We start from the raw sequence: 22,496 nt of genomic DNA on the forward strand, positions 1-22,496 counted from the left end.
GAGGCTCCAAGTATAGACTCATCACTGTGACCAAAGATTATTTACCTTCTATGCTTGATACCCATTAAAAATCCTCAGATGATAAATCTGCATATTTTCAGTAGCAGCAATGTCCATGGGAAGAAAAATTGCCCATAAGCTTTAAACTTAATGGTGGTTTTTAATGACTTTTTTGTTATTTTTAATACATATGGGAAGTTAGAATAACCTCAGAGTCATTTAAAAAGCCTTTTAAGAGGTTTCACAAAAACAGTCTGCTGAAAGGACTTGTGAATACTGGTTTTGGTGGCCATTCAGACTCTTCCTTCTATTCTTGTGTCTACTTTTTGTTCTGCCTAAAACAGCTTGGTTATTGTTGTCCCTTTTAGACCCTGTTCTAGGGGATCTGTGTATAGCTCCCATTGTTTGTCAAACTTGAATACTCTCATCCCAAGCAGGCTGTGATTCTGTGTCCACTTTATTTTAATGAATAGAGTAGTACTGGCTGTCAGGTTAGAATCTGTCTTGGAGAAAGCTGAAAAACAAGCAGAAGCTTAGTGAAAACCTTGTAGAACTGTCCTGAGTAAATCTCAAAAACGAAAAGAGAAATAGTCCTGACATCTGTTTAAACCTTGTTCTTTATGTGCTGGAATGCACGTTGTTTGGAGTGCATAGAACACTCCTTAGATGGATTAAGTATCTTTGCCATGAGAGATCTCTCGAAAACCGGTTGTGAAGAGGAGACATCAGGGACCCAGACAGAGTATGCTAGAGATGAGTTCTTGCTCTGATCCGATTTGGTATCTTTATCAATTGCCTGGATGAGGCAAGATCTTTACTAGTAAAATCTGCAGCTTAGCAGATGAGTGGATAATTCACATGGCTGATTGGTTACAAAATCATCTGATATGCCCAATTAAATCATTCCAGTCCAATAAATTGCATTTTTAATATCAGAAAACGTGAGAAAACACATCTGGAAATAAAGAATGCAGTGATGGGGGCTGCCTCGGCAAAAAGTACTTCAGAAGATAATTTAGCTGTTACTATATATAAATATTTCAATGTGATCTCTTAGGGTAATACTGTGGTAAACTGGACTAAACTAATCATTTAACGTATAAAATACAGATATATAGAGGAGACAAGGGAGTGACGCTGCCTTTGTCCACAGCACAGTGACACTGGAACGCTAAAACATTTCTGGCACCCACTGTTAGGGAGGGGGGAAACCACAGGAAATGATTCAAAGGAGGAACATTAATGAAGGGGATAGATAACAAGATATAAAATAAGGGCATGGAAGGCTCAAGGCATTTAGGTTATCAAAGAGAAGGCGACGGCCGCATTGCACAGACCACTGCAAACGGCGAGAAGGTCAGGTTGGACAAACCCACGCGGATCGCGTGCCAGCATCCCCTGGCTGCGCTGCACCGGGCGGGCCCGCTGCCACAGCCCTTGGGACACCAGCTGGGCCCGGATCCCCCCGCGGGCAGCTGGGCGAGGAACCGGCGAGTTCCCCGAGCGCAGAGACCCCTCGAAGCGCTGCGCGGCGCGGGGCTCAGCGCTGCGGGCCGGCAGGGCGGGAGCGCGCACCCATCCCGGGAGGTGACACAATGGTCCCTGCCGCTCCTGCCGAGCGCGCAGCGACAGCGCCCCGAGGGCCGGGCCGTGTCCCGAGCCCGGCTGTGCCGTGAGGGCAGGGCCGAGCCCCAGCCCCGCGATGCCCCGTGCCCACCCTGGCCCTGCTCCCGCGCGACGCCGCGGCCGCTCCCCCGCCCGCCGAGGGGCGGGGCCGCCCGGCTCCCTGACGGACAGCCCCGCCGGCCAATGGCGCGGCGGCGGGGGCGGGGCCGCACCAATGGGGCTGCGGTTGCCGGGCGCGAGCGCGGCCGAGCGGCCAATGGGGAATTGGCGGGGCCGGTTGGCGCGCGGGGGCGGGCGGGGCGCGCAAGCTGCGCCGCTCCCCCAGGTGTGAGCGCTGGGTAGCGCGAGCGCCCCGCTTAAAAACAGCGCAGTTGGGGGGCCCTCCCCTCACGGCCTGCCCGTGCTGTGCTCTCTTCTCCCCTTGTTTCGCCAGCGGTGGTTTAGGGAGGGCGTGCGTTTTTCGGCCGTGCCCTTGGACCTTTTCTAGGGGAGGGCTGTGCTGCTCCAGGGGTGGCGAGCGGCCAAGCCGCGCTGCGGGAGCGCGGACCCGGCGGGGCCCGATGGCAGCGAGTCCATGTGCTCTGTAGAGAAAGGGGGATTCCCCCGTGCGCTCCAAAACCGGAGCAAAAAAATCCCAGTAGCAAAAGGTAAACGCAAGAAAAGGGTTAATGATCGCTTCCACCTCCCTCTCCCTCAACTACCCCCCCAGCCCCCCGTTGGATAAAGATGGTCTTGGATACCCTTTGTAAATAGGAATGTGGAGGTGGGAGGGGAAAATCAGCCCGGCTGCGACTCCTCGGCGGTGTCGGCGGTGAGCGGGCGGGAGGAGCTGGTGCAGCCCGGGCGCTCTCCCGGGGACCGCGGGGGGCGGGCGGAGCGGCGGGAGCGGCCCCGCGCTGGGAGCGGCGGCGGGAGCGGAGCGCCGGGGCTGACACAGCGCCGGGGCTGACCTGCTGTCCAGCGGCTGCCCGCTGCTGCGAGGAACACTTGGCCTTTTTTCCCCCCTTTTTATTTTTTTTAATTTTTTTTTTTTTTTTTTTGGTACACCGCCTCCTTGAATCCAGCAGCAGCAGCAGCGAGGAAAATAAGCGGAGGGCAGAGAGATAAGAGAAGACGGAGGAGATGGTGAGCGGATCGCTGGGTCGGGAAGAATGAATGAGCTTGCCGGGCTATTTTCGGTGAGAGGTCCTTGCGGGGTGTAGTAGGTTTTTGGGGTGATTTTGCATCACGGTTGCGGGCTTAGACTTCTTTGTTCGCTAAAGGTTGGTGGTTCAGGTTCAGCAGCGTCCATCAGTTTATTGTGAGATACGCAACGAGGAGTTGATGTGAGCGAATGCCTGAATTACATACGCAAGCCGCACACACACGGGCAACCCTAAACAAACCAACATTGTGATAATCCTGCACTATGATGGGCAGCTCTTGTCCTGCAGGGAAGTCATCGCTCAGGTTATTTGTGGCGTGCATAGGAGATGACTCTGTAGCAAAGACCAGACAAAACTAACCTGTTTTTTTTCACATGGGTGAAATCCATTACAGACTTAAAAGCCCAAGTTGGGGTTATTTTTTACTTTTGGCTTTCGCTGCAGTATTGAGGTACACGGTTGAAATCTGCCGTTTGTGGAAGTTGATCAACTCTTTGAAATGCTCACTCCTAGTACATAAATAGTAAAGACTGTCTTTTTCCCTTTCTCTGTTTTTTTCAAGTAGGTACTTGTTTGTGTATGTGGAAGGGGGAATTCTTGTTAGCATGCACTTCGCTTGTTACGAGCTACTGTTGTGCTTTAGGTAGGTCACAATTCAAAATGCGATTCATAGCGTGTTGAAAGAAAAAAGCATAAGCAGATTTTTTTATCAAGTGAAGACCTGTTATCATATTAATAGCTTAAACCCTAGACAGAAGTTTGGGGGGGAAACCCAACCCTACTGTTTTGTATTAATGGGAATGTTTTATGGTAAAAAACTATGACTCTAAATGACAGAATATTGACATTGGCTGATTGCATCTTCCTGTGGATGGAATACTGCAGTCTGTATGAAGTACACTATCCCTTTAAGGTTCCATAAATTCCAGTGCATTTTGTTTACAGAATTGTGCAGGACTGCATGGTGCAGTAGTAAAATCTGAAATTTTAGTGGGTTTAGAAATGTTGCAAGGCACTGCCAAAGAGGAAAATTGCAGCTTCATATTAAATTTACTATGGAAAAAAGATTGTAATAAAGTAATACAGAGTATGCCTGGTGACTAAAGTACCTGCAGGGGCTGGAGAGTTTGGAGTTGGTATAGAAAAAATAAGTTGTGAACTATGCTGGATCTTCATCATACAATAGATTTGGATGGATGGCTGTGAAATCTATTTTAAGCAATATCTCTGTAAATGCTTGTCTGAAATATTTAAATTATATGCTCCATTAGGCAAATGGGTTTATCTTCCCATTGCTTGGCTAAAGGAATGTTCTGGGAAGGCAAGGTTTGGAAGAACAATAGTTTGACTGCATAGTTTCACTGCACGATTTATCCTCGTGTATTGTTCAGAGATGCACAGAAGGTATTTTATTTGACATTGATGATCTTTACAAAGTTGACTTTGATTTTATTTTTATGCCATAGTTACTGTCAAGAAAAATAACTGAATTCCAATTAATGTGATCATAGTTTTGACCTACTATTTGGCTAAAATAGATGAAAACTAGTGTCTTCTTTGACGTTCACTTATTAATTCAAAATCTGCAATGGATTTCAGTTTCAGCAAGTCTTTAATACTGGAAGAATCACTGAGAGCTACAAGTAGAGAGAGATTGCCATTATACTGACTTTAAGATACTGCACTAGAAATGGCAAAATTGCTATCTTTTGCTTATACTTGGAATTTTGTATGAACTGCAGTTTAGAGAAGATATCTTGTCCTGAAGACCATATGTATGCATATTACAGTTATATAAAACTAAGCTTCTGTATTTGATTTTATGTAATGCAGCATGTTATTTCTGCAGTGCTTCTGGTGGATCTTGGGTAGTGTCAGAATTGATAGGCTGCAAGGAAAACCTGTTAGAGTTCTTGTGCTGCCAGGTTTATGGTTTGTTGGTCTTAATATTTTATTGTGTGAGTATAAATCATTGACACAAACACTGTAAACAAATGCTCTAGCAGCTAGAGGTGAGATTACATTTAGCTTATGTCTTTCCAGTTTAACCAGAGTATGGCATATCTTATGAGGCTATCCTGTGGCCATCACAGTAATCTTCAAATCAGAGAGTTTAGGTCAAATTTTTTACTTTCTTGTCTGCTTCTACAGAATAAGGAGGAAAGGGCCAACTCCAGGGTTCCACCACTATGAATAGGGAAGGAATTTAAGATGTGTTGCATGCAGTTACCTTATTCAGACCTAACGTGTGTCTCTCGGGAATTAGCAGTGAGACTTCTGTTAAGATTAAGACCCTCATTTTTTTGAAAAAGTATTCTTTCCATAACGCAAGACATTCAGAGTATACATGTAACTTGACAAACACATTCTCTTCAGGAAAGGGCATTAGCAATATCATCAGTGTTTAAGCATTAAAGGAAGAATAGGGAGGCCTTGAAGTAGTCTCTTAAATTGGAGGTAGGCTGTGGTCTGCCTGTGTGCTGGAGCGAGGTGGTTAAGCCACCTGAGCATCTGGAAAAATAGCGACCAACTTACCTAATGAATTGGGTTTCATTTCATTCAGAAAGCTCATGTAAAACCCAAACAGGAAAACTGCTGTGCAAGTGTTTTGTTCCTTGTTTCTCCATTTCTGAGGCAGTCCAAAACAATCTGTACAGCTGCATCTGGTGCTGTCTGCTGAGGTTCTGGAGGTCTGCATCTTCTTCATTAGCTTGGGTCACGTTTGTGTTGCATAGTATGTAAGACAAATAACTAATTCTAGAGAGACCAGTTCTTTCTGTAGCTGGTTTTGTGCAACATTCTAAGAACAGACAGCTCAATTTAGTAATGTCCAATCTTTTGAAAGCCTGACAATCAACCGTCTGGCAGTCACATTTTCAAGAAGTAGCATTTGGTGTGTGGTCTGTAAATGGCTAATCATTGAGTATTAACTGGACAGTATCTATGACTCATTAGTTTATACACACTGATCAAACAAAATAATGTTTTAGAGTCATCAATTGCCACTGTGTTTCAGGGTAGTCTGACATTTTGACCCACCAAAATAAATGCCTTTCTTGGAATATCAGTTAATCATGGGGATAAAAAAAATGTGCGAGAGACCCAATAGGAATGTATATATGGGTGGCATTTTTAAGTATTTTAGTCTCTTGTAGAGAACAGTTAAGTTAATGAAACTCACACCTAGTCACTCCTCATTCCTACAAAAAACATATATTTTCTTACAGTAGTTGTCATTACTGTTGCCACTGTTGGAACAAGTGCTTCTTTCTGGAAATAGTGGATCTTAACTAAGGCACCGTTATACCCCTGAAGTGATTGGCTTTATTGATGTGGTTTGGTTTTTTTTTTTAAAGTGGTAATTCATCCAATTCTGTTCAAGTTGATACTGCGTTTATGTCCTTATTTTTTACTTTGTAATTGTGTGGTTTTTGTCCAATCTAGATAAAACTGGTGGAAATGTTACTGGTTCCAACCAAGTAAGAGCCAGCTAGAGTTGGTTATAAGAAGCTGACCACAGTAAAAGTCAAGGGATCTGCCTGACCATATCTTTCAAAATCAAGGCCCTCTGAGGAGTTAGCCTGGAAAAAACCTGATCAGTGGGTACTTGTGTAGATACCTAAATCTGTGTTTTCTCAATTGTACACATTTTGCACGAGATGTACAGTGTTTGTTAGCAAAAGTATGCTGTGGAAAACCTATGAGCCTGAGTATACTCAGTTCTGTCTCCAAAAACCTCTTTGTGAAGGATATCTTTGTCTGATTGTGCAAGTGTTAATCCTCTGTAATCAGCTGATACCAATTACCATGAGACGAGTGATTTCTGACTAAAGAGTACCTTTAGAAAGAGCAAAATTGTAATATTGAGATCACAGATTCCAGCCTGAGTGGCCCAAGAAAGTAATGCTCAGCCATCACTGTGTGGTGGGGCTATTGCTGGTGGCAATATTCCAGGATACTGAGGTGCATTAAGAACACATGGGCAGGGTTGTGCTGCTCTGCCTCACTCTGCAGTTGATATTGCCCAGGGAAGACCTTTCTGTTTCTCAGCTCCATGCAGCGTGTTTCATCTCTTCAGATATGATGGCTTTCTTAGACAATTTGGGAATTCTGTTCCATAAGGTGCTTGACTGGGTTGTCAGAATCTTCTGTGCATGCTTCAGCTGGTGTTATTTATAGTTATGTTTTTTGTGCATCTCGAGCACATGCATTTTGGTTGAGAAGCTGCAACAGGGTTTCCATGAGATGCCGTGGGGATATACACCAGTGCACCTCTGATCTGTTAGCTTCTGATTTGTAGATCAGGGAGAAATGAAGATTTTGCTATCTAAGCAGCATCATCTCTTTGCTGCTTCAGTGCTTACATGACATCTCAGGTTGGCTGGAGGTTGAAAGGACAAAGTTAAGGTATCTTTTCCAGTTTCATTGTATTATTTATTTTGTTTGCCTTGTTATGGCTGTTATAAGCCACTGGAAGGTTGAAGTCTAGTGCCTTACCACCAGGTCTTTGTCCTCCAGAACAGGTACTGTTTAGCTCCTTATGGATTATTTAAGAGTTGTGAAGTGTTTCTTCTGAAATGCATCACTGAAGAGTTACGGCTTAAACACTGCAAGCAAGGGAGAGGGAAGAAGTGAGTAAATCACTTTGGGGCAAGTCCTGACATTGTGTAGTTATGGTAAATGAAAAATATTCATTATCTTCCTTATTTCTTTGAGAATTTAATAATTTGGGATTTTAGAATTAGGCATCAGTGCTTTCTTTGCACAGTTATCCCTGAAAGTGGGCTTCTCAGGGGATTGACATCAGGATGTGCATTCTTAATTGGAAATCGTTCTACTTATCTAATGGAGTAATTCCTGTAAGAATTCTTAGAGGTGCAGTGGTGCTGACTGACTTTGAGGTGCGAGCTGTAGCTTAATTTGGAGTGCTGGCCAGCAAAAAAACAGCTTTACAGGATCTGGGCTTTGTGTATCACATATGCCTCTTTTCTAAGTTTGGTTATTTTCTTCTCTTAATATAATAAAAGAAATTATCATGGGGTTTTTTTTTTGAGAAAAAGGGCACCTTAACTTGTTGGTGTGAGAGTGTTTTCTTTATTGCAATGGATGTAGATCAGTTCAGTTAGTGAAAGTAGCATTAGTGTTTCCAGTAATTTAATTGCATGTTCTTCATCTACTCTAGTGTAAGTTCTACCCATGAGTTGGAATTCCTCCATAGAACCCTCTCATTACAGTAAACAGTTCCCTATTTAATCTGAGTTATGTAGTGATAAAATTTTAAGTAACTGCCATTCAGAACGGTGACAGAAGTGATGGCACAGACTTTGACTGGTTTATGCTGTGGCTAAGAAACTGTAATGCAGTGTTTGACTAATCAACAGTGTCCATGGCTACTGGATTCACAGCTTGATGAGAGCTGAATGTATATGGTGATATTGGGTAGGCTTTTCTTTGTGGGTCTTAAATGGAAAAATAATAATTAACAGTGTGCAGAGTAGCAAAGCTTGCAGAGGTTCCCCAGAGGAAAGCAAATGGCAGAATTACTTCAAATATGGTTGATAAAGTGTGGTCTGTGTTGGGGAAGGAGAATGAGATGTGACACTGGAGTTGGGGTAGCTACAATAACATCAGGCACATCAGTGGGTGCCTGAGTTAGGAAGGGCAGACCCTTCTGGCTGCAGGTAAGAGCAGTGCATGGAGATGGACTCCTCTGGAGGCTGCTGCAGTCCGTGAGGGTGAATCCAGTGTTTTATCTGGCACTTTGAAGGAGCCTCTGTGTCTGCTGAGCACCACGTGAGGTAGTGTCTGGGGACTGGCTTCTGGAATGGGCCATGCAGGCCAGGTGCTGGAGGTGAGACAGTGTGATGATTGGTCATGTTATTTGTACATCAACACTCTGGAGAACTTGCTCATTGATGGGTTGAGTTTTCTTTATAGACAGCTGTTTGTGCCCTTCACCTGTGAAGTTCGTTGTATGAGGTTGAGGGGGGAAAAATAACTTTGGTCACTTGGTGAAGTTGTCAGATCTTCCAGAGAGTTCTGTTGCTGTTGGTTGAGTTTCCTGTGATGGGTGTTGCCATCATGGCAGTCTGGTGCAATCCATAAGTTTGCTGCTGCAAGAGTTTCTTGGCTGTTTTTTGGGAAAGAGAGGGAAGCCTTATACCCAGAGTGCGTATGGAGAGAAGGGTGGGCATGAGCATGCCTTAGGGTGTTAGGTGTTTTATTTGGCTTGGCAAGGAGAATCCCTCTGGAGTCCAGAGCAGGTACATAGGAAATGCCGTGGAAGTGTCTCACAAAACCAGTGCTCCTTTAAAATGGTGTAGATTTTCTTTGAGCAGTGTTACTTATGTATGTACAGAACACAAAGTATTGGTGTAGACACTTATACATCAAAGATCAAAATAATAATAATAATAATCTTAATATTTTGGTAGTCTTCTGTAGAAGGTTAAAGTGGCACAAAGATCAGATTACTGGAAGTATAAGTCTTTTATTTCTCATGTCTGTGTCTGTTTCTGCATTTTGATAGGCCAGTGAAAATGAGTGTTCTTTTGTTGTGTATCTAATCTGAAATATTTAAAAGAAAAATGCCCATTGTACTATATATTAAGAGTCTTTCATACAATTGTGGTAATACCTTTTATCTATATTTAACTTTTTGATACGCCACAAATATTTGGCTTGTGGTTAGTATTCTGCTGTTGTGTGTTACTGTTGTATATTGCTGTCAAGTTTTGTTTTATAAACGAACTCTGTTTAAAAAATGAAATAATTCCTTCTATGATTCTTAATCTGATGCAAGGGAGCTTCAGCCATGTTGATCAATAAATGTCAATAACCTGTATCCTAATAATGGTCCCAAGGTATTGAAAACAGTTTTATTGTATGCAGTAGCCATAAATTTAAGACTTTTCCAGAACGTTTAAGAACATATATTCTTCTGCCTGAATAAATATCACATTTGCCTTTATTTTATCAATGTAATGTCAGGTGAAGTTGCAAACATGAATTCTGAGTTAAACTGGCAGTGTTCTGCTTCTTTGCACCACAGGCTGGGTCATGCCATGCTGGTATAACTTCTCATATTTTTAGACTGGTTCTTTTTTAATTCAGTGTGACAATACAAGTAGTGAGTTATTGATGGCAGCTAAAGTGAGACCATTATGGCTGTAATCAATAACACACCTGCATAGAATAACAACTACTGCCAGGGACATATTTTGTATTGATTCAGAAATTTATGCTGTCTGCACTATACCCAGGCTGCTACTTCCATAATTTATGTAATAAAATCTCTGCTTTAGAGAAGCTGTTACTAAGTTAAATACCAAGAAATGATGACATATCAAGATGTAAATTACATATTGAAGATTTTACTACAAGCAGAAATAGCACTTGCTAAATTCCTGTGGGTTCTGATTCAGGACCAAGGCACTTCCTTACTGCAGGCTGGCAGATAATGGGAGGCAGACCCGGTGTTCCCTCTCCTGAGGCAGGATTTGAGAGGTGCAGGGAAAGATGCTGCTTTTAATGTGCTGTGACGATGGAATTGTATAATCCATAAGTTCCAGGCCTTCGTAGGTTGCCACAGTTTTTTTACTGGTGTTTCACTGTGGTGTGTTCTTGTAGATGACAAACAGCCTTCAGCTTTTACAGCCTATTTATTGTGCTGAGGGTGATTTCTGAGTCCCAGCCCGTGCTCATCTGTCTGTTCAAGGAAATAACCCCCTCCTTTCAGTTATGGTGCCACAAACCACTTGCCAATGTTCTGAAGCAGAGAAGCAGGATGATAATTCTGAATTTCAAGAGCTTTAATTTTTAAGGTGCTGAAGACCTAATATTAAACAGAACTGAAGTTTGTTATATTCACTTTCCTCTCCAGGAAGAGCTGATGTAACTTCCCTAGTTATATACAGCCCAATAACAAAGTTCTTGTTAGCATTTTTTAAATAGAAAATGAACATAAATTCAAAATATTATTGATTGTATGAAGGTTAGTCTCTTCACAATGCAAAGGCAAGCATTTACATTTAAATGATCAGGAGATAATACATATAAATTATATTTGTATACATTTGGATTTGAGGTCATACAGCAAACACAAGAATTCTGTGGCCTTTCTCACCATTCTTGTTTAAAACTGCACACAGTCTTGAAGGCATTTAGTACATTCCCAAGCTTGAGTTTCAGAATACAGAGTTTTCATTTATACTACTGTAAACTCTGTAATTGAGTCCAATCTGCAGTTGAAGTTGTATAATTCAGGGGATATTGAACACGCACACTTGCCTCAGGCTGTCTAGTGGACTATATTGCCCACAATTAAACAGATGAATGCACAAATAAGGATAGGCATCCTTCCAAACAGTTCTAGCTATATTTAGCAAATTCTTCTCATTTCCCTCTCTGTAGGAGGGTAGTGATGTTGGTAACCTTAACACTGGCCAGTAGAACTGTCTTAGACCCTGTCCTACAAGATGTTTTCCTTTCCCATATTGTTTTGACCTTGTATTCTCTCCTTTTCTCTCAGATTAACTCTTTGTGTCCTGAATGAGGAATTTGCTTTGCATTGTCCATCTGAATATAGAAAATAAGTAGAAGCTTTTTCTCTGTGCCACAAAGGAATAGGAAGAACTTGGAAGTTTCACAAGTTGAATGTTATGAAATTTGTGAAAGATACATCCAAGGCAGGGGAACAATACAAAGAAATCTCCTTTTTATGGAAACCAAAGGTACAGATTCTGTAATTTGTTACCTCATTTTATGTATCAATATTTCAATAACTGCAGTGACTCTTGTTAAAATTCAGCAGCCTTTTTCTGTAGTATTACCTTGAGAAAACACTCAGTTGGGCCGAGAGAACTGCTATAATTGGTGTTAGGCATTTTAACCATAAATAAGACAAGGTGTTGGCTTTTTATTTGTTTTGGTTTTTGTGCTACAGGCTTACTACCTGTGCCCTAATGAGCAAATACTGCTGCATTTTGCAGGTGCAGCGTTTAGCCAAACAAATTGGCTCCAGATCCTGGGGCTGAGAGAACTAAACAGGTGCCAAATGCAGATGTGTCTGTCGCAGTGATGCAGTTGGGGAGAGGAGGCTGCCAGCCAGAGATTCAGCGTGGGGAGGGTTGTTCTGTGTGCTTCCACCAGAACCAGACCCTCAGAGCCCTTCATTATTAGCCCTTTATTACTTGAAGTAATCTGGGCTGTAGTTTGTCACGATGCCCCAAAAGGAGGGAAAAGTCTAATAAGAATTACAGGATAAACAGAACTATTTAATGGGAAAAGAAGTTGAAGTCTAGGGGAATGCAGCTGGTCTCACACAGGAGTGAGTTTTTAATTCTTTTAAATAATTTTTGCTTTGAAGAATTAAACCAGCATATTTTAGAATTATAAAAGCTTCAAAACAGTATTGCAGGTATTTCTGTTAAAGAACAGAGCTGTTGTTTCAGAATTAGACAGAACTATGGAGCTGTAATCTGTAGGAAGAGTACTGTGCTCATCTTCAGAGAGTTTCTGATTTTGGTTGAATTTGTCAGGATAAGGGATATAGGGATTTTGGAAACTTTAGTGTCTACATAGTAGCTCAATTAAGAAAACTAGAATTTTACATCATGTGTGATTTAAATGAGCTTTCTTCTGTCTGTAATCTATTAAGTATCTGCATGTACCCATGAGACTGCTATACAGAGGATATAATTATTTTGTTTACCACTTTGAGATTGATGTGAAGGGAATCAATACCAGTTACTTTGCTTTTCATTACTGAAGGCATCTGAAATGTTGACCAACCTTATCTCAGTTGTGTCAAAGGGATCACAAAGCCCTTCTAGACACACCATTTGACCTTCTAGGACATTCTTCAAAGAACTGGCAGGCTTAGCATGTCACTTTTTTCCCTCACTTGAAGAAATTAAATCTAATTAGGAGGATCCTACTAATACAATGTAGATACAGATTACAGGTGCACGCAGTGTGTGGAGAGTCCAGAATGAAAATAGCTGTAATGAAGAAGCCTGGGGGAGGGGGAAGACCCTGAAATAGGCTGACTTAATTATCAGACTTGTACTCTAAAATAAGTTACTTCAGTAGCTGCAGTGATATGAAACAGCAAGTTGGAAAATTCTGTTGGGGAGAAGAAATCCCTCAAGGCATCTTCTTCTACAGAATATAAAACCAGAAAGGAATTATCCACAAAAATACCAGTTGCACAGTTTTAGTACCAGAGATTAATGCCTGGTATTTGTTTCCCTCTTCCTGACACAGGTGTAGTTTCACTCGATACACCTGAATTACTCCCATGTTTTAAGGGGGAAGCATGACCAGGATTGACTTTTCCTTGGGAAACCTTTGACATTTCAGTGGCCATTAACATTGTCCTTCTTACAGCAAATGTCACTTGAGACTTCTGTAACAGAGAACAAAAAATATGCTTGTGCATTCTTGTCATTTCCTATGAAATCAAGTGACTGGTTTCTGATGGAAATCTCAAGAGCATTGAGTTCATACAGGTTCCTGCCAGGTCCACCTCACAAGAGCTGCTTTTTGCACAAGGAGTGTTAATAGTGAATTTTCTGAGAAACTAATTATTTAAAATATCCTTGATCCTGTGAAATTGAAATAAACCTATTGAGGATGTACAGTAACAAGACAAACCCCAACTGATTTAAAGTCGGTGTAACGCCCAGGAGTGAAAAAATGTATTCTTGTTTTGTGTGTCCTTGTGTGACTGGGGGATTTCAGCAGTCACTGGCAGATGAAGGAATCCAGCTCTGCATTATTGGGCCCAGAGGCCATGCTGGTGATTACTAATGCATGCAGGCACGGGCAATAGATTTCATGGTTATCCATCTCATTGTCCTTTTTGCAGCTCGTGGGTTTAAGCAGCTTGCACTGCTCAGGAATACACAACAGGCAGCACAGCCTCGTCTGCTGGTGGGTCCAAAGTGGAGAAGTCTTATTTCACTCAAAACCTGAGAAAAAATTTACTCTTAAGGGTGAACTGGAGCGAGTTGGCCAGAGATTGTGGAGGTTACATTCCTGGAGATTTTCAAAGCCTGACTGGGAAAAAAAAAATCTTGAGTAACTTGTTCAAGTTGACTCTGCTTTGAGCAGGGGACTTGTGCCAGATTATCTCCAGTATTTCCAATCTCAGCCCTCAGTTGCATTTATGAGACTCCAGTTTTTGTTTTTTAACCAACTTGGTTCTATTTATTTAAATGAACATTTGAGGTCAAACTTCTGCCTTTAGCGAAATAAAGAATTTTAAGTGGTTTATTTAAATTTAAGCACTTGCACTGTCACTTTATTCAAGTGGCTTCAAAGCATATTGAATTATATTGGATATCATCTGCTAATGAGCTTTGTCAGTAGATACATGTTTCTTCTGTTATCTTGTTTGTTTCTATTTTGTACTTTGTGAGTAATATTTGCAATTATTTTCTGCAGTACCATGTTGGTAACACCAGCAGGAAACCGTGGTTGGCTCAGCTGGAACGTTTTGGCCTCTAGAGTTCTTGCATTCAAATATCTGCCTGCTTATCTTTGTGGCATTCTGATTCTCTTCTTCCTCTCATCCCCTTCTTTGTTCAGTATTTCTTTATTGGTTAGAGTTAAGACAGATGGTAGGAATAGTAAATCCAAGTTGATTATAACAGATACTGTCTGACATTGGCATGTCTGTAACTAGGAAGATGAAAACAATGGGCAGTAAATATTTTGGACAAGCTGAAAGAAGTTGTTATAATAATTCATAATTGTCTTGCCTGTTAGAGTGGATAAACAAAGTGAAAATGATTTCCTTCTATTTGTGCACACTTTCGGAGAGCCTCAGGATTGCTGTGATGGTGTCTGGAGCTGTATTTCTGCTCAGTGCTTTTTGTTGACATATTTAACGTTACCCGGAACTTCCCCCAGTGTTCTGTGGAGAATGTGTGCTGGGCACAGTGGTGGCACGGGGAGAGCTCTGCACCCTCTGCACCTGGGCTGCATTAAAGCACCTTGAAGGCATATTAGTGATGTTAAAATAAAGGTGCTTAGCCTTTGTCTGAAATCCTGTCTCTGTGGAAGCAGGTTACCTAATGAGCATGTTTTACTCATCTCACGGAGGCAAAACCTGAGCTGTTAAAATCTGTGGCAGCAAAACGAAACAATTTTTGAACCAAGTCATCATTTTCAGCATCAATAGAAGGTCGTGCCCTTGTCAGCTGGCATTGGTTCAGCACGAGGTTCCAGTCAGAATTGGCTGCACGATGCTGAGAGCTGCTCTTTAAGAGACCTTCACCCTTTGCTGTGTTTGGAGCTGCTAATATGGTGGGTCTGCTGAATATTTACAGGGGACTTATTCTGCTGGTCCTGCCTGCAGTCACTGAGAACACAGACTTGTTAGTCCTTGGCAGCTGCTCTGGCACAGAGAACTTTGTTCAAGCTCACGGCAGAGACTTCTTCCATCATTTCTTCTCTGCTCACTGTTGTGTGTTAAGCCATGATGCTTATTTGTTAAGTCCAGAATACAACTCCACTTGTAGAGCTGCTGCAGTTTCAAGGTTGGCTTGGTTCCTGAGAAGCTCAGACCTTTGGGGACCTGGAGCTTGGCAGACTAAACTTCTTGAACAGGGTTATGAGTGAAGGCTGCAAAGCTTGTTCTCTTGATTTGCTGCTTGACTTACCTAATGTTTAATCATCTGCACTGTGCAAAGATACCCGAAATCACGTTACATCCGTCCCCCCTGTGATTTTAAGAATACGACATTGCAAAAGGTCAGGGATTTCTTTTAATGGTGTGTGGTGGTTCTCATCAAGACTTGCACTGCTCTGATCTCTTTGCAGTGCATGTTTGGTCACACACTGGAAATTCTCTTCCCACGAACATCTTCAGATGCTGAAAAGAGATTAATTTTTAATCAAGTGAAATTACCAGAATATCAAACATACTTTTTGAGTGATGTTGTTCATAAAAGAAGTTAATAACATTCGTAAATTTGAGTTCTAAATAATTATGATTTCTTCCTGCACTCTTCCTAGGTCTTACAGGCATGTACAGATAGCAGAGTATCCAGATTTGTAGCTCAAATTATACTGTGGTTTACATTGAAAAAAATAAATTAAATCAGCTTGCTGCCAACTTATGTTTTTTTTGTCATCATTAAGAAACTCACTGATTATTTATTTAAAATAGGCCATAATTTTCCACGTTTTTTGAAGAGTAGAGGCTTTTAAAATGGCTCACATGGAATTGCCATATTTAATTAAAAATAACTTTAGAAGGACTGTATAGGATTTCTTGCAGTGTTAAACTTGATACTAGTGGCATTTTTTAATATGTAGTATTACCCTGCTGATGTCTGTTTAATATTATTTCTGATTGTCATAACTGTTTGCATTTCTTTTTGGTTAGAGGAAATTGTGTGTTCCTTTTATTCTTTGGCAAAGTTTTTAAAAGGGCAAGCACTGACAAGACTTTGCTTCTGACCTCTGGGTTGAACTGCTCATCAGGCAAAGTCTGAATTGTTAGTAAAAATGAAACTTTTGAGGAAAATTCTTGCCTGAGGTTGGATTTGTACCGATTCAACACATTTCTTATGATTTTACCATCTCTCTCAGTGCTGCTTCTGGAACAACATGACCCTTCTAATGAGTTTTATTTTGTGACAAACTGGATTTCCGTGTACGTGCTCTACTTGCTCGTGTGTTTCATGGTTGTGATGAGATTTCTCCTTTGTTCTGCAGGACTTAAAAGCATTTACTTATCGGAGTTGAAGATAAATAAAGCATCCTGTTTACTAATTAGCTAAATTTTCGTCAAGTGTCACCCTAAAGTCATTGGAATTATTGTGTTATGACATAGTGTTGCTTTACAACTTGTAAATTATGGAATGAAACATAAAATGTACCATGGGAGGTGAGGGCTCCCAGGGAGTATAGATGGTTTTTATAGGGCAGCCAAATGTCCAATGGGTTACAAGAGGGGGGGATTTTAGGGTCAGAGTGAAGTTTATTCTCTTCTCTCCTGTAACCCCAGCACTGCTGGCTCATGGTGTTCCCTGTTGAAGGTGTGACCTGCAGTGTCCACATGGAATTGTGGGGATTCCTAGTTTGGAAAGGAAGGCAGGTGAAACAGTTGGAGATGTATGGTTTGGGGAGTCAAAATAAACCCAAAGAAAAGTTGATTAAAACTTGGCAGAACGTAGCCCGAGACAGTGTTTGTGTTCCCTGAGATTTAAAACTTTGTATTAATGTGAACTTGATATGAAAAGTGCTCTGGTTTCCTTATAACTTCAAGTAAAAATATATTTAAGCAAAGAGAAAATAAGGAGAAACATCTTGGTTGGTTTTGCATCTTGTTACTGTACAATTAAACCAAATGTTTTTTGAATTTTGTGACCCAGAGATTTTAGTAGAAACTCTTCCACATACTAGAGTGTTCAAACCAGATGGAAATTTCTACCATGAACTTGGATTTTTTTTTTTGGGGGGGGGGGGAAGGGAAGTAGGAACTCTTAATGATGAAAGTCTTGACTTGCTGTTTTGAACTAGGGGTAGCAGTGCAGTTTGGCAAGTGTTGAGAGAGTTGCCCCATTGCTCAGGTCAACAAGCCATTAGTCACACTAATTACAGCATTACTATTCAGAGTTTGATCTGTATCTTGTGTTTTCCAGGAGCATCCATAACTGAGTTGTGCTTTATGAACAAGGAAAGGAACCTAACAACTCGCCTGAAAGGGTGGTAAGAGTTGCCAAAATTTCTTAGGTATATTTGTATTTCTTTCATTATTACACATGATCATGTCTGTGAAATCTAGAAAGCAAAATTGTTCCTTTTTTAATCAGTCCTGCTATTTACTGTCTTAGATAGTCTCACAGTTGTCATTCTTTAGCCAACAATGAAGTGATGAAAGACTAAATTCATTTTATAGTAATAGCCTGCAGTGCCTTTTTTTCAGACAGGAGGACTGTTGAACTGAGTATGGCTAAAATATGCAAGAGTTTGAATTAGTCTGCTTGGAATAGCAAATCACCATATAAAAACCAATGTCTGTATAATGAAAACGTAGAATAATTACTGCATGTAATGTAACTAATAATAAGCTTCCAAAACTTTATAAATGGGCCGTTTCAGAAAATTTTGTCCTGCTGCAGTCTGGCTTTAAGACAAGAGGTTGAGCTGGCTTCCCCCCTCCTGGCTGCCTGTGCTCAGCCCCTGGGAGCCCCTGGCCCCTCAGCCCCTGGGAGCCCCTGTGCTCAGTTGTACTGACAGACATTGCACTTGGGGTTCTTCTCAGAGCTCTCTGTGCAGAAATCTGTGGCTTGTGAATGCAGATGGGTTATAAATCCAGTGATTCTTTACCTCCTTGTGTGGTGGGATGAGTGGCTTTCTCCAGCATAACTTCCCTGTTTTCAGTGCAGGGCCCTTGGCAGAACAGTACAGTCAGCATAATCAAAGACCAAGCAATTTATTAATTTGTATGACTTCCACTCATTTGGGAAGTCATTCCTCAGAACTAATCAGACAGAAGTTTTCTTACACAAGGAAAAGTCATTTACATTGGGATAAAGGAACATGATTAAAAAAAGCTGGTCTCTTAAATGACTAAAACCAGAAGACAGCTGTACTTGTTAAATGAATAAAACTGATTGAATAATTCAAACTTTTAAAAGCTTTCATTTATTTTATTAGTCTCCTTTTAAATTTGTTTTAGATAAAGTAGATTTTTAGGTGAAAGAATGGAGTACAGTTTACATAGTGTGAGCAAAACTGAAAGTTATTGCTTCCAAATATCCTAAGCAGTGCAGAAGAGGTGGGAGATTTCTTAGGGAATTTCCCTCTCTAACAGTCATCCTAGGGTGAAATTCATAGTATTTAGAGCAAAGGAAAATCATTGTAGGGGTGAAAGGGAATAAAATGACAGTAACTAGGATGTGTTATCTCTTGCCAGACAGCCTCACTAGTCTTTCAAAATTAGGAAAAAAGGTAGCAGGAAATCAAAGGAGATGCTGTTTGGGGATTACATGAGCAACCTGTTGTTATTCTGCAGCTTATTTGTGAAGGAAAAGAATGTACAGCTTTGAACGTGTTCCTGTTCCTTCTACACTGAAGAAACTCCAGTCATTGTGCTATCATTACCAAAGGGCTTTTTTTACAGAGTTCACGTCTAAGACCAATTCCTTATTTCAGAAGTGAGGTATTCTCTACTCCTTTTAAAGGCTGTGTCACCCTTAATCAGGAGTGCCATACATTTTCAGAATGATGGTGCTTTCAATTTATGGCTTGTCAGCCCTGAAGAATGCTGGCTGGTTCCTTTGAGTGCAACTCACTGGCCGAGACTGCTCACTTAGAAAGCAATTTTAGGTTTATTTTGATTGGTTATTGGTTTGTGGCTTTTAATGATGAAATAAAATTGCATTTTTGTGCAGTAGACGTCGGGGTGGAAAATCTGCGAAGCTGGAGCTGTTTGGAGCTGCTCTCACTCCCCTGAGATCAGCAGGAGCATTTCTGTGGCTTTCAGTGGCAGTAACATTATCCTGTGTGAATGTGAGGACTTTTCCTCTTCTTTCAAAAACACTCACAATAGACTGCCATAGTTGGGGCTGCGTGAAAACTAAGTGACTATTGTACTGCTTGTTTGTGGAAAGCAGTGGTTTTCTAAGCAGGAGAAGGCAGTTGTATTCATTTCTGTTGTGCCAGCATATTGCTTGGTTTAATACCTACAGCTTTGAAAGCCATTGCACCACGAAAATTGGTTATCTAGAATTGTTTGATTGTATCATCCAGTGTGTTTCATTCCACTGCCTGTAGGAGTAGGTCTGAAGAGACACTGTCTTCCCACAAGGCAGGGAGAGCTGCAGGATGAATATTTATTGGAGTAGTGGGAGAGATGGCCTAAATTCTGCTGCTGCAGATACTACTGGTCGTGTAAACAGGGACTGGAGATTGGAGAGAAAGCATCAAACCATCTCCTGAATACATGTAGGCTTCAAAGCTGTATTAGTTCTCAACTTTGAGCAAAAGCTTAATTAAATATTATTAGAGGAGTTTTCATGGATGTCATTTAAGGAAAAGGTTATTTTTTACAAAGGTGAACATTACAAAAAGTGAGATACTGTATTTGCTATGCAGTTGTCATATGGTTTTTTTTAAGCTTCTCTAGGAAGATGTTGTTATAAGCAATTTGGGCATAAAAGCTTCTAGCCCAGGGCTGCCCAGAAATGATTTGAAAAACATTCAAAATAACTGCCTTTTCAGAAATGCGTACTGAATGGATATTTCCTGGACTGTGGTTGTGTGATTTAAATGGTCAGTTTTGCCTGTAATGTACAGAATGCTGTTGACTTGATTGGAAACTTCCTCCAGGCTGCCAGATTTCAGACCTGAGCCATCCAGAAGGGGAGTTTTTTAGCTGTTCTGAATGCCTTTTTTTCTTGTAATTAATTTTCTTTCCCTAATTCATTGCTTATAGATTAATGGCTGCTTATTTTGGGTTTCTACCATATTTTCTGGAATGACCAAGAGCAATGACTTAATCTTAATTGATGGATTACTGTAGCTTAATCAAACTCCTACTTAATGTGCTTGATATTTTTTGTGAGTAAGCTGTTTTTCTAAAACATTGTCTGTAGTTAAGTTTATTAAATTAAGACTTGGGCATGTAAGATTCTTTGTCACATCCAGGAAGCACAAGGTATGACCCAAATACTCAAATTACCAGAGGATAGCATTTTGGTTTATAAACATTTACAGCACAAACAAGTCTGAGCTAAGTAATTTTAGAAAGGAATTTCCCCTCCTGGTAGTGTATGTTATACGTAGATGTTAATTAGGGATTTTTTCATATGTAGCTCTTGAAAATTATTTTTATCCTGTTTATCTGACTCCAGGTCTATTTATCTTGGATGTGAAGGTTCACTATTGTCTCTGCATGACATGGTTTACAAACCAAGTCTGACTTTGTGTTGTGTGCCTGAGAATTTACGTCTACATGATTGTCTTCAGTTAATGATCATGCAAGCCTTCCAGAATTGCTGATGAGTCCTAGTTTTGGCTTTGTTATCCACACAATTGTACTGCCTTTGGTGGTGTTGAATGGATTTAAACAGGAATGTTGGATTCTTACATACAGTATGCACAGATTTAACTTCTCGTGCTTCTGATGGAAATTTGGGATCCCTTGATTGCTGATTTAGAGTGGTTACTTGTTTGAGAGCATGAGGAGCTTGCCCTGGTGCTACCTGGGACCTGGCATGGTCTGCTGATGATGGTCCAGGCAGTGGGAGAGCTGAGCTCCCTCAGCTCACCCGTGTGAGGCCGGGATGCTCAGCCCCTGGGATGTTGGAAGGTGCTCCTGGGGATGCTCAGCCCCTGGGATGTTGGAAGGTGCTCCTGGGGATGCTCAGCCCCTGGGATGTTATGTTGGAAGGTGCTCCTGGGGATGCTCAGCCCCTGGGATGTTATGTTGGAAGGTGCTCCTGGGGATGCTCAGCCCCTGGGATGTTATGTTGGAAGGTGCTCCTGGGGATGCTCAGCCCCTGGGATGTTATGTTGGAAGGTGCTCCTCACCGGGTTCAGGTCTCCTCCCAACAAAGATCCCAGCAGGAGGAGCAAGCCTGGCCCTCTGCAGCAGTGGGGTGACAGGCAGCAGGCTGGGGCTGTTTTCCTCCAGTTCACTGTGAAGGTACCTGTGCACTAACAGAGGTTGTATTGCTGCAAATAGTGTTTTATGGGTTGAACAGGTTTAATAAACTATGATTCACTTCAGGGAGCATCAGAACTCCTGAGATACTGATCACTGAGCCAGTCAGGGTTTTTTGGTAGGGTGTAGGTATGGCTCATGTAAGCTGCTTATTGGCAAAATGTCCTGCAGAAGCACTTACCTGTGTGACTCAGAATTCCACTGAATTGCTGGGTAAGCTTGGCATGAAGTGGACTCCTGTAGCTGAAGTCTGTGATACACCATTATGTCTGCCTTGCTTTCTGCCTCATGGCTCAGGGAACACTTCTTCACCTGAAGTGCATTACTCTTCAAAACTTGTGTGTTTTTCTGGACCCAAAAGACTGATAACCTGTGTTTGGGATATGCATGTGGAAACGTGCTGATGTGTATCTGTCAGTGGAGCTGGACATCTTTGCACGCATTAGTACTGAAAACAAACATGTCACTTCTGATCCTTAAGATCTGACTGCCTGTGTTTGTGTTCTGGTTAAACATAGGATGTAATTCCTCTGTCCTATCTTTGCTGGCATATTCCTTCATGCCACACGGAATTTCCCCATGTGGATCAAATTGGGAGATTAAAAGTTTTTGAATTTAATCTGTATTTTCATAGCAGGAGTCATGGTAGGCCTTCTTAGTATTCATTCAGTGTTCTTGGAGACATCTCTGGCAATACTGGAGTAATATTGGTATGGTCTATTAAAACTACAGTGAATAAAAACTTTAAGACCCAGTCTCTTGATTTACATTTCTTACAACAACATCTAATAGAATTGACAGGGCATAAATATTAGCCAGATTTTCTCCTTTTATTTAGATCCATTAAAGGCCTTTCCAAGCAGATAAAGGAAACTTAAATGATGAAAATGATTAAACAATAAATATAAAGCATTAGCTTGGAAATACTTTACAATTCTTGATGCTTAGTAAGCCTCCCCCCAGAACCATATCCTCTTCAATTAACGTTACAGAACAGATATAGATGCAATTGAAATGAAGTCAGTTTTAGCTGCTGCACC

General features: G+C 41.3%; 1 protein-coding gene across 6 annotated transcripts in view; it reads left to right on the plus strand.

The window, feature by feature from the left end:
* The first annotated feature begins 2,690 nt into the window (after window positions 1-2,690).
* Window positions 2,691-22,496, plus strand: part of ARVCF (ARVCF delta catenin family member) — a 236,322-nt gene continuing 216,516 nt past the window's right edge. For 2 of the 6 annotated variants that reach the window (XM_039378913.1, XM_039378918.1), the window contains exons 1-2: window positions 2,736-2,804; window positions 17,429-17,519. Coding sequence is in view for 1 of the 6 variants with exons in the window: in XM_039378911.1 (XP_039234845.1) it covers window positions 2,749-2,767 (19 nt within the window). In the remaining 5 variants the exon portion in view is untranslated. Of the gene's footprint in view, window positions 2,805-17,428; window positions 17,520-22,496 lie in introns of all 6 variants that reach the window. The other 4 variants (XM_039378914.1, XM_039378916.1, XM_039378915.1 and 1 more) reach the window with 4 other exon arrangements.

This window comes from Pipra filicauda, unplaced genomic scaffold (genome assembly GCF_003945595.2).
Source record: "Pipra filicauda isolate LSUMZ 115617 unplaced genomic scaffold, ASM394559v2 scaffold14_size4853619_pilon, whole genome shotgun sequence".
Classification (NCBI taxonomy): domain Eukaryota; kingdom Metazoa; phylum Chordata; class Aves; order Passeriformes; family Pipridae; genus Pipra; species Pipra filicauda.